The following is a 13024-nucleotide window of genomic DNA, read 5'->3' as shown; positions in this document are numbered from 1 at the left end:
TTTTCAAAATCAAATCAAGTTATCGAATAAAACGGTGCATATTTGACCTAAATTCGATTATTCTAACTATGCTATATTCTCTAAATAAAGCCATCAATTTAATGCAAAAATAATGAATTTCTTTTTACTACACCTAATATTCAACAGCATTACAAAGCAACTGCTGAACATGTATTATCAAAATCTATTTTAAAATTTGATACAGCTAAACATTTTCAAAATTATTTAAAGTAGACTCGGCAATATTAAAATTAGAAAATAAAGCGGAGGAAATGCGAGTCAAAACGCGGTAGTTAGTTCGTCAATAATAACATGTATAATATATTTGAGATTTAGTACATCTATATGCAAACAGTAATAGATCGGTTGCGTTTTGACTTCTTTTGAAGTCATTTTCAATGATACATCTAACAATTTTATTGTACTGATTGCTGTGTAACGTAGTGGTCGCGTTGAACAAAAGAAAAAAACGTCTCGTGATCAGCATACGTTGTCTCCGACTCGAGGGCACGAATTTGACATGCCGTGTAGTTGCTCAAACGTGTTCAAAAGTTCTAAGCGAATTATCACATGCTAGTCCATCACTGTTGGTCATCAAAACGGACATACGAGCAATCTATGTCGTAATCTATGATGGACAGTGAACATGAATTCTCAAAAATTATAAAATAAGAATATCAGACAACTCATTAGCACTGTCAAATTAAGCCATTTTGTAAAGTGTTGACGTCATATCGTAAAATAATAAATTAACACAGATTTTTGAAAAATTAGACGTCATTAACCCTTAAACACGTAAGTGAGTCTGAGAGACCCCATATAAAGTTTTGAACGCTTGCTATGTGAAGACGGAATGAAATAGAAGGTTCGAACCAAGACGTAAAAAAAGTTTGAAATCTCCTCTTTCGATTGATAACTGGTTGATCAACTTTTTTGGTCAACTAGAATTCGAACGGCACGGCAGCAAAGTTTTGTTAGGGTCAATGTGACCCATATAGTGTGTAAGTGAAACTTTTTTGTGAGTATTTTACGCAAAAAAGGACAAAATACGTTTGAACAGATCAGTTTGCAGATGTTACTCGCATATACTTTGTCTAAAGTTGAAATACTATAAAATGCTGTAAAAAAGAAAGTTTTTTCGAAATATATCATGAAACACATCAATTTTAAATATGATTTAATAAAAAATACCTCATATTTGCCTTGTTACATAAGTACATTTTTTAATAGAAATGACAATGATATAATTTTTTTTGAAAGTATGAATCTTTAGCTTTAAAACGCCGTATTATAAAGTTTTTTAAAGTTTTTTGTTGCAATGATATGATTTTTTTTAAAAAAGTGGATTTTTAGATGCCCAAAAATACCTCATATTCTACATGTTACATAATTATACTTTTTAAAAGGAATGACTTTGCCAAATTTTATCTTGAAAGTGTGACTCTTTAGCTTTAAAACGCTGTATTTGAAAGTTCTTAAACGTTTTTTGTTGCAAAGATATGATTTTTTGAAGGAAAAGTGAATTTTTGACCAATTTCTCATTTTTACTTAATGGTTTTTCTTTTATAACTTCACAATAAATTATTTTTTGGTAATGCCGATTGTGCAGTCACACTCCTGAGATTTTGAACTTTTGTTTAAAAAAAAAAATTGTAGAAAAATATTGATTGTAATCAAAGTTATAGCTTTTCAAAGTTGAAAAAGTCTTCCAGACCCAAAAATGTGTTGCCGTATTTTACAGGATCGGTATGTTTAAGGGTTAAGTCGGAAATAATAAAAATGTTAAATATAAATAGAATGATATAGAAATAGTTGATGTTTTCTCATCGACAGTATGAACATAATATATATATATATATATTATGTTCATATCAATAAATAAGCACGAAATAATAGCCGATGTGTATTAAAGAGGTCACAAAAACAATTATAACTTGTCTAAGATTTCTTAACTTTCTCGACTATGCCTACTCGGCGAGGCATAGTCGAGAAAGTTCGTAAATTGTTGTAAATTTGTGTTTGTAAATTTAGACTCTCTCTCTCTCTCTCTCTCTCTCTCTCTCTCTCTCTCTCTGAGATTTAATATGTAGCATCTTCGAAGTAAACCGTTTGAAAATATTCTTTTCAACATTGAGAACTTGTACATTGTTCCAATCAAAGTCATGACCGCAATGCAACCTATGATCCGTTATAACAGAATTAGTTGTCGTATTTCTACGAATATGTTGATGGTGTTCAGAGATTTTCATGTTTAATTGTCTTCCCGTTTGGCCCATGTAGGAAGCATCACAGTCATTGTATGATATTTTGTACACGACATTCTTTTTAGAAGTATCCTGAAGAGGATCTTTGCGGTCTTTGATAAAAGTGCCGAGTTTGTTGAGATTGTAAAATGTCAATCCAGAGTCAGTATTATTTGTGATGTTCTTAAATTTGTTAGACACTGAATCAATAAAGGGGATTGTAAACCAATTTTTTATTTCTTTAGATTCAGAATCATTGGTAGAATTTTTTTGTAAGGCATTCTGGGACGGTACCTAATAGCGCACGGTGCGATAGCCCATTAACCAATTATCTTGACTTATCTAACCCAACCAACGGAAAAAGTCTAGGCATTGGCCGTGAGTGGTAGTGTGCTATTGGTCCCGTGTGCTATCGGGATCCGCCCGGCATTCCGGCTATAAGGTCAAATCTTTTAATCTTGTTTTTATAGTTTTCAAAATAAAATCTAACGGTCGTTGCTCAATAGAATGTTTACTATTTTCTCTAGTTTTTTTTTAATGGAATTTAGGATGAGATAAAAAGAAGGTCCTATCAACTATGCCCATGATTATATCTTTCTTTTGTGAGAGCAGATGCTGAGACAAAAAGTTCAGGTATCTTTCTGAAAATGTAAGTTTGTGAAACTAGTCAAATTTAATCTTATTGTCACAAATTAAAATTGTAGTGTCTAAAATATTAATTTTATCACCACCGATTTAATTAGTAAAAGGACCCCGTACATCTTTTATCGATTTTTGGTCTTGGTCAAATCTTTTTGTATTTTGGGAAATTGTAGTTCCAGGTGTCCTGATTAAAAGTGTCAATGGGCGCGATCTCTTAAAATTAACAGTTTTCGAGATATACTTAGAGAAAGAAACAACAGTTTTTTTAATTATTTTAAAAAATATTTATTTACAAAAAAATGTGTTAAATAAAAAATGAAGCTCGTGATAAGCTCTACAAAAAATGTCATATGCATATTTTACCTAATTCCAGTACTTTAGTTGTTATAATAGAAAAACTGTTTTAAAATGACTTTTTAAATTTTTAATACTGTTTTGCGTGAAAAGTAAACACTTGAACGGGGGAGGGGTTTCCACGCGAAGCAAGGTCTCCCCCCCCCGGTCTAGGAGCGAAACGAGATCTACAGATGTATTCCACATGGGTTTACAAACAGCACAACTGTAAATCTCGTTTTGCTCTTAGATGGAGGAGAAGGTTTGAAATACTTTACTTGGATGAAACATCATCTCGTAACAAATAAACCTTTTTTTTTTATGCGATTGATCATTACATTGTGTTAATCCTCTTTCTGTTAATTTTTGTTAATAATCATAATTATGTTAATTTCTGTTAATAATCATAATTTGTTCATAATTTTTGTTAATCCTTATCAAGGAACTGATTTAAGATTTAAACCGTGAGAGGCAAGAAGACTCACGCAAATCAAGCACTCCAAAGAATTGTGATACCGCTACGTCGTTCAACCTGGGTAATGCTAAAAGCTGGTTGTCTGATATTTTTATTTTATAACTTCCGAGGATTTATGTTTATTGTCCACCACAGATTGCTCGTATGTCTATCTTGATGACCAACAGTGATGGACCAGTATGTGATAATGCGCTTAGAAGTTTTGAACACGTTTGAGCGACTACGCGGCATGTCAAATTTGCGCCCTCGAGTCGGAGACAACGTATGCTGAGCATGAGACGTTTTTTCTTTTGTTCAACGCGACCACTACGTTACACAACTATCAGTACAATGAAATTGTTAATTTAGATGTATCGTTGAAAATGACTTCAAAAGAAGTCGGAAATGCATCCGATCTAATGTTTGCATATCGATGTACTAAAACTCAAATATATTGTACATGTTATTATTGACGTACTAACTATCGCGTTTTGAATTGCATTTTCTACGCTTTATTTTTTAATTTAAACATTTTCAATTTCTTCAATCTTATAAGTTGAAGAAACCTGAAACTAGTTCTGGTATCGCAAAAATCAATCGAATAGATCACTGGGAAAAATTTTTGGTATAAAAAACTTGATGGAAGAATCAAAATTTCCATTAGTAATAAAAATTGTGAAAGTTTGAATTTCGTACATGGTAGTGCTGATGTAGAAAGGCGTTTTAGTGATTCTGGTAACCAATTGACAGAAGAAAGAACTTTAATGCCAATAAAGACACTCGATGCTAGAATGACAATTAAGGATGGTCTGAAAAAATAAAATAAGCCCGATTCTCATTGCGAAACTACTTATTACAATGAGATGTCTAGCACATTTTTAGATTTTCAACAAATAGATTTTTAAAAATTACAAATTGCTTACGGAAGGTATTACTTGAAGGGGCTCAGGCAATAAAATTAAATTTAGATAATTCTCAGATTGAACCACTATATAAAAAATTAGAGATGTGTAAAACTACTCTTATAACTAGTTTTTTTAAGAAAATTAAAATTGAGAGTGATGTAACTAATAATGATAATTCTGCTTAGTGAAAATGTAATTGTTTATTTTTGTAATATATAACAAGAGTTATTTTGTTGAAATATGATTCATTAAATTCTATTTTTGTTTTTTGAAATAAAATATGACACTAAAGAACTGTAATCTAAAATGTGTATTAGATTTTTATGTCTAGTACATAAAATACATATTAGATTGTATTTATTCTTAAGATATTTTTAGCAAAAACTTCCTTTGTTCTAAATGTGATACCAAAAAATAAGTTATATATGAAAATTTTTCTTTTCATAGAAATATGGTATGAGAGATATAAGTGTTTGAAAATTGTTTATGTAATTTGCACGTGGAATTGGTGCAAAGAGAAGCAGAAATGTGTTCATGATAGTTGATGATGATTTTGTCATTTATTGAGCGCTCTAGGATAAATCTTCTCAAGCGCTATTATAAACATTTGAGTAGATCTCACGTAAGATACAAAACGCAAAAGTTAACAAAAATAAAATAAAAAAAATAAAAACTTGTATAAACATAGATAACAAAATAAGAAAATAAAGATATGTTGAAAATCAAAATGCAATGAAAATAAGTTTACAAAATAAAGATAGCTAAGTTGAAAAGTAGAAGAAAAGAAAGATTGATAAAAAAAAGAACAATTTGAAAGTCATTGTGACATCGTGATATTCACACAGAATTCAGGAGCCGTTGATCGTTTCAAGAAGATAATTATGTAATTGACTTTTAAAGTAACGCAGAAAGGTGGCAGAGCGGATGCTTCGAAAGATGCCATTCTAGAACTCAGCGGCATAGTTGCAAAAGGACCGCTTAAAAAACTCTGTACGACACAAAGGAGGTATCAGTAGATCATCCTGAGCTCTCATGTCATGATGTCGCATATTTTTACGACTCTTTAAAGCAAGAAATAGCGATTCAGGTACACGTCTTGATAGTGTTAGGCAACCCACGAAAAACATATGCCTTGACCTTACTTTGAGCCATCCAAGGTCATGAAAATACGGAGAAACGTGTTCATCCTACGTAATAGGGAATATATAGCGCATGCAGGAATTGAAAGCCTTCTGAAGCCTGAGATTCTGCTCACTAGTGATGTTTGTAAAGGCAGCACAGCAATAATCGAAAATTGGGAAGATAAGCGTAGACACAAGTCTGATGCGCAAGGTATAAGGTGCTTGTAGAGCTTGAGTTGGTGCAGAGCTACATTGATTTTGGCTGACGTTTTTGTGATTTGAGTGTCCCACGTTAGTGTATTAGAGATAAAGAGACTAAGATATTTGACGGAGCTACGGAACTGAACACTCTCCGCTAACAACAAACCGAGGTAACTGTTCAAGTGAAGTGCTATTTATGTAACGTGCTGTACTCATGATTACCCCAATAGTCTCCTTCGGGTTTATTTTCAGTTTGATTTCCTTGGATCAATTCAGGATTCTATTTACATCTTCATTGACAACACCAATGGACTGAGATAAATCCTTAGGACTAGAGTGCATATAGATCAGGAGGTTGTCCGCGTACAGGATGTATTTATAGCTTTTCAGCACCTGCCCAAAGTCGTTCACGTAGAGTGCGAACAGCAAGGGACCTAGCACGGATCCCTGAGTAACTTGCCTCAACATTATAGCTTTAGATGACATAATCCGTAGTGACGTCCTTGACACCTTGTTTTTTCTGATTCAGATACGAGCAAATCCAATGAAGAGTAGAGCAAGAAAAATTCAAACCTTGTAGCTTCTCGACTAATATGCGGTGATTTACGTTGTTGAAAGCTTTTCTAAGATCAAAAAAGACAGAAACGGTGACACATATGGAATCTCTAGCACGTACATCATTCAGGAAAATTATGAGCGCAGTTTGTGTTGAGTGGCCTTTCTTGTACGCGAATTGATGCGGATCGAATAAGTCTCGGTTTTCCAGAAAACTGGTAATTTGCCCTGCGACAACGCTCAAGAGTTTTGGAGAGCGAACAAAGCAAGGAGATTGGTCTGTAGTCTCCAACCATGGAGGGACTCTTGACCTTAGGTAACGGTCGAACTGCGGATTTCCACAGACTAGGAAAGACATGATTAATGCTGAAATTAAACAAGTGAATCAGTAAAGGCAATACGTACGGAAGAGCTGACAGAATAAGCCTAAGATGCCATCTAGACTAACAGCAGCCGATTTGTTGTCTCGTAAGGCATAGAGAATGTCCTGCGAGAAAACAGGATTCTAGTAAAAATTAAGGTTATTATAAGTAGCTCTCCGAGGTAAATTGCACCTGGAGGTGACTCCGGAGCAGAGGACACAAGAGAAAAACTTGTTTAACTCCTCAACTCAGAAGAGGAATCTACGATCTTCAGATTTCTGTTGAACGAGACCTAGATGTCTCAGCCTCTTCAAAATAGCAGCAGGGTCTCTTAGGTTGCTAAAAGCAGAGTAATAGTGCTGATGCTTTGCTGCACGCACCGCACTCTGCGCTTTGTTCCTCAGTATTTTATAAGACTCATAATTTTTGTCCGTCCTGCATTTTTTCCATCTTCTTCGAGCAAGATCGCGGCCTTCATAATATTCTTGATGTTGTTATTTAAACCAGAGTACAAGAAGGTGCTTCGGGCGAATAGTCTACGGGGCATGCACATCATAGCAGCTCAACAGTAAATTATTGAATAATTTGATTTTGCTGTCAATATCATTTGCCTGCAACACCGGCTCCCAGTGCTCAAGATCCTCCAAAAAGCGGCCACCATCGAAGTTGCGAAAGTCTCTCACCCTGACAGCCCCCCTCTCACGAGGGTCAACCTTGACTCTGTATGTGAGTTGAGAGAGCTTGCATTAGCGCTAAAGTCGAAGAACGGGGACAGATGAGTGCGTTTGATAAAAAGTGCTAGCCGATTTCCCTTACTCTTCGCCTCACGTGCGACTCTCAGTCGCTCGACTTTTCGTCGAAGAAAAATCTGCAGCAATCTGCAGTACCGACATCGAGTGAGTTCCACCGTCAGTCTAGCATTGCCTTAATAAGTGTTGCAGATCATGTCCAATCTAAAAACAATAATATAAATAGATAGTTCTACTTACAATATATTTATTAATGGCCGAGAAATAAGAGTAAATAGTCAGTATCAGATTGTAAGTCATTTAAACCGTTATATTTGTGAGGATCTTGAGACATGGGTGCTGGGAACTTTTGGGTTTCAAGTTCTATTTTTCTGTAGATATGTGGATGATATTGCTATGGTTGTACTGTTAGACATGGTAAATTTCACTTTACAATTTTTTAACTTTTTATCCATTTTTTCAATTTACTATAGAGATAAGAAAAAACAAACGTAATTTCCTGATACTGCCATTATCCTCAATGTTTACGTTTACACGTCACCATTAATCGGATTTAGTAACATCTATAGTTATGAAACTGGTCAATTACAGTCATTTCATTTTTCAGAGGAATACTTGTGATTGGCCAGTTTTATAACTACCGATGCTATTCAATCTGAGTAATGGTGACGTGTAAACGTAGTGATTTCTATTATACGGCACCATTAAAATCAGGTTTAATAAGATAAGTTCAACAAATTTTTTAAAAATATGAATACAGGATTTAGGAGACGCAAAAGAAATAAAAATGTTCTAAATAGTTCCGATTTCCCCTAGATATAATTTTTTTTATAAAAAAATTTTTTTTAAATTTGATTTATTTTCACGCATCAATTACAGCGCTTGACTCATATTAGCCGCCTTTTTTTCACTTATTGTAATTTTAATTTGATACTGTTTTTCGTGTACTTGTACCCCATGATCATTATAAGAATATTGTCAATTTGTTTGTTTTATAGATATAAATTATTTTTATTGCATGAAAATTGTGGAAATCTTGAAAGAAACAGAAGCGGATACGAAAAATTTATTTGGACGTTATGGCTCTCAGAGGATGAAGGATTGGCAGGAGATCTTACGATTATATGAGAAAGATAATATATATCTTGCCGAAGCTGCGCAAATGTTCATGAGAAATGTCAATTACGAGATCCCCAGTATTAAGAAACAGATACAGAAGTTGGAACAATTATTAACTGTAAATTGATTTATATAATGATATTATATCAGTGTCAGGCATTAATCAATTTATTTGTTTACTAAAATAATAAACTAAAAATTTAAATACGCATAATTATGATTAATGTAATCAATTAATGAAATTAATTGTTAAATAATTTTGTCTAATAATATGTAATTCAGGATTCTCGAAATTTTAAACAACAAAATTGAAAATAAGGCTAATGAGAGTCAGCGCGGGTATAGGTACGCAATTAAAATTATTAATGTTCTTATAATTATTTATTTATCTTAAGCGAAATAACAAAATCAATCAAACCAACTTCGATTTGCTTTAGAGTCATTTTTAGCATATTAATGTAAGAAAATAATTCTAGCCATTATGAGTCATCAAAAAATGAGAAACAGTTGAATCACCAACGGTTTGTCAAATCTGTAGTGGTATCTTTACCCGTAGCAGTGTCGCAGGAAATGACACCTCTATATAACTATCATATTTTATTTTAGATAGCGAATAATTATTTTAATTAAAATTGTATTTCCGTGATTCACCCATTTAAACAGACGAAAACTAAAGAAGCCTTGGATAATTTTGTCGATAGGAAATGAATTTCTCCTGTCAAAGTATACATTCAAGAGTTTATTGTTTCGCAATAACGTGTGCTCACTGTCTCAAGTAAAAATGTATACATGCACGCGTTATTGGGGTTTTCCTGTCAATATACTTTGACAGGAGAAATTCATTTTCTATCGACAAAATTATCCAAGGCTTTATCTAAAGCTTTAAGTTTTCATCATTTCAAATGAATAAGTCACGCAAATACAATCTTAACTACGATAATTGTTTGCCATCTAAAACAAAATATACGATGGTTATAGAGAGAAGTGTTATTTCCTACGACACTGCTACGGGTAAAGATGCCATTACGGTTTTAGCAAACTGTTGGTGACTGACTCGACTGTTTCCCGTTTTTGGTGGCTGATGACGGCTAGAATTTTTTTTACACTTTTTACATTGATATGCTGAAGATAACTTCAAAGCAAGTTAAAACATTTGTTAGATTGATTATGTTATTTGCTTAATAAATAATTATAAGAATATTATATTAATATTTTGATTGCGTATCTATACCCGTGCTAACTCTCACTACCCTTTTTCTCTGTTATTTGTTGTTTTATATAATTTAATTACATTGTATTATTTATTCACTCACATATGTGTTACTCTGTACAAGTAAAACACATGATTTTTTATAGAAGTTAAATTGAAATATATTTCTGCAAATTCATTTAACCAATTTTTAATATAATATTGTACATGAAAAGGTCTTCTTAAAAGGTCTTCTGCAAATTTTAAATTTTTTCTACGTCTCAGATTTTAGGTATAGTTATTTAAATATTAAATTCTTTTTACAATTTCCTCATTTTTGAAAAAATGGGAAACAAAACACCTTTGTTGTTATTTTATTCTTATTTGGTATCCTACTATTCACATAAAAAGATTGAGGTGTTTTGTCCCTTTCGTGATAAAATTTTGATTTAAACATGAGGAAAATATAAAATTAAAACTTTGGAAAGAATCCAAAATAACATAAAAACTATTAACGTTAGAGAAAAAGTTGTAATAATTTAAAAGAAACATTTTAATTTAAAGAGAATAACTTTTGATTTATTCAAATTGGATTAATAGAATAAGAGACAGCAATTAACATAAATGCTTGATAACTGAAAAATTACTGTACACCGCCAACTTAAATTGGCCACCGCAGCCAAACGTAAGGTTAAAAAATTTTTTTAAAATTAATTTTGAACTTTGATTACAATATCAAAAGTTTTAAAAATTATGAAGCAATCAGCCCTGGTTGAAATGACGTAGAATGACCCAATTGTATTTTCAATTGATTAAATTTTTACTTAAAACTAAAATAGACGATTAAATATTAATGATAATCACGATTGATTTAATTGATTGAAATAAAGTAAACATCGTTGATTAAAAAAAAGTAATTGTTAATCATCAATTTTAAAATAGAAGCTGAGCCAAAATGGTCATAGCACAGTATAAGCAGGAACAATAGGTTTACTCCAACATAAAGCTAGGAAAAAGCTGTTCTTCGCACCGACTAGCACAACCAGCACTATGGTGGTTAAATTCTGAGGGTCGATCACGTAACATTTTCCTTAGAGCGGAAACGTGAAAAGTGAAAAGTTTTATGTGAACTGCACGATCATGTACGATTCCACGGGATCATGTAACTCATTTATGAATGGAAATATGAACTTTTTTACGTAAATTTTTTTGCCATCAGCCTTGATGGCGGATAAGTGAAAATTTAGGGAATTAATAAATGTCGATCGGAATTAGAATAAAAGTATGGTAACAGTTTTGCTAGTATTGAAGAAGTTAAACCTTTTTGTATTGTATTGTATTAATTTACGTTAAAATTTGCATAAATAAAAAATTAAAATAAAGTTAATTTTGAAAAACACTGTTTACATTAAATTACAATTAATTTTTAATATTAGATTACTACATAACAAAATAATTATTACAATTTGGATCATCAAAAATAAATGTAATATTGTATTTGTTAATTAAGTTTATGCAACATCACTAAGAAATATAGCCATTTATTTAGGAATATACTTTTTTACAATTTTTTCTTTTACATAAATAAATTTTTAACTTAGAAAAAAATTTAAAAGTTGCCGCTGAAGTGATTAGAAATTAATAAAATAAATACAGAAAGATACGAACCAAGCTAAATGTATGTGCTTCAGTAACAATTACATCTTGAAATTTAGAAAATATTTTATATTTATTATTTAACTTTTTAAATAATAAAAAGGTAAATTTCGAAACCCAAACTAAATTTTCTCGTATTTAATCTAATACATGATCGCAATGAAAAGATTCACGTGAATTCTCTATGAGTGAAAAATGAAAAGTGAAACGTGAAAAGTTTTACGTGAAATTATATGATTGACCCCTTGCTTGGACGATTCCAGGGAGTCGATCATGTAACTTTTTCTCTAGGGTGGAAAGATGAAAAATGAAATTTCTAACCACTTTAATGGTTAGAAATTTCACTTTTCATCTTTCCACTCTAGGGAAAAAGTTACGTGATTGACCCCCAGCATATGGTGTCATTAACCCGACTCAGATTGAGTTAAAACACTGCGCTCGAAAGCGCTATTGGATTCACACACAACCAGCAACATTGCGATTTGTCAGCCATCAGATCAAAGGTGCCGACACCGAGTAAACTTACTGTTCTTTCTTTCCTTCTCATACATGGCAAGATTTTTGCAAAATTTTTCACTTTTTTAGGGATTGGGGAGATTTTAGAGATGCAAATTAGCAATTATTTAAATTAATTTTCAATTTAATTATTAGGTGTACAACTTTGCTTCCGCCGTCTTTTTCCGACATTCGAGGTTTTATTGTAAAAAAATTGTTATACATTTACGATTCAAAATATGGTTATACATTTTTGTTTCAATTACGGACAAAATATTATCCATTGCTGGCCTCTATTTTCTCCCATTTTTCGGGCAGCGTATAGTCGTGAGCTAAAAGGTGGCAACACATTTTCTTCGATTGTTTTTGAAATGTAGACTTGCTCATTAAACGGCGAACGTCATTGGTTCTTGCCTGTGGATCCAACCAATTAAGCATCAAACCATCTACCATAAAAAAAATGTGTTGTTACCTTTTAGCTCATGACTATACCAATCTCGCGTCGAAAAAACTACTCATCTTTTGAGGCGATCCACGTATTGATCCAATTTTTGACTTTTTCATAAGAACAAAAGTGCTGGTCAGCCAGGCCGTGTATCATTGATCGAAACAAATGATAGTCAGAGGGAGCAATGTCTGGAGAATACGGCGGGTGGGGTAGGACTTTCTATTTCAACGTTTCCAAGTATGTTTTGACCAATTTTGTGATATCGGGTCGAGCATTGTTATGCTGCAAAATCACTTTATCGTGTCTCTTATTGTATTGCAGCCGTGTCTTTCAATGCTCGGCTTAAACGCCGATCGCCTGTGATTATTTTAGACAGTTTCAGCAGCACATAATACACTACGCCAAGTTGGTCCCACCAAATACAGAGCATGATCTTTGAACTGTGAATATTCGGTTTGACCGTCGACGTGGAAGCATGGCCGGGAAGTCTCCATGATTTTCTGCGCTTGGGGTTATCGTAATAAACCTATTTTTTGTCACAATACGATGCAG

General features: G+C 32.7%; 1 protein-coding gene across 4 annotated transcripts in view; it reads left to right on the top strand.

Annotated features, from left to right (window-relative positions):
• The window catches only part of LOC105200982 (CDK5RAP3-like protein), a 35626-nt gene that overhangs the window by 8169 nt on the left and 14433 nt on the right, over positions 1–13024 (top strand). The window contains exons 1-2 of one of the 4 annotated variants that reach the window (XM_026140423.2): positions 6719–7384; positions 8564–8802. In XM_026140423.2, coding sequence (XP_025996208.1) covers positions 8584–8802 — 219 coding nt within the window. In that variant the 5' untranslated portion in view covers positions 6719–7384; positions 8564–8583. Of the gene's footprint in view, positions 1–6718; positions 7713–8563; positions 8803–13024 lie in introns of those variants that run through there. The other 3 variants (XM_039446388.1, XM_026140422.2, XM_026140424.2) reach the window with 3 other exon arrangements.

This window comes from Solenopsis invicta, chromosome 3 (assembly GCF_016802725.1).
Source record: "Solenopsis invicta isolate M01_SB chromosome 3, UNIL_Sinv_3.0, whole genome shotgun sequence".
Taxonomy (NCBI): domain Eukaryota; kingdom Metazoa; phylum Arthropoda; class Insecta; order Hymenoptera; family Formicidae; genus Solenopsis; species Solenopsis invicta.
Note: the sequence above shows the minus strand (reverse complement) of the source record. Positions and strands in the feature narration are given on the sequence as shown.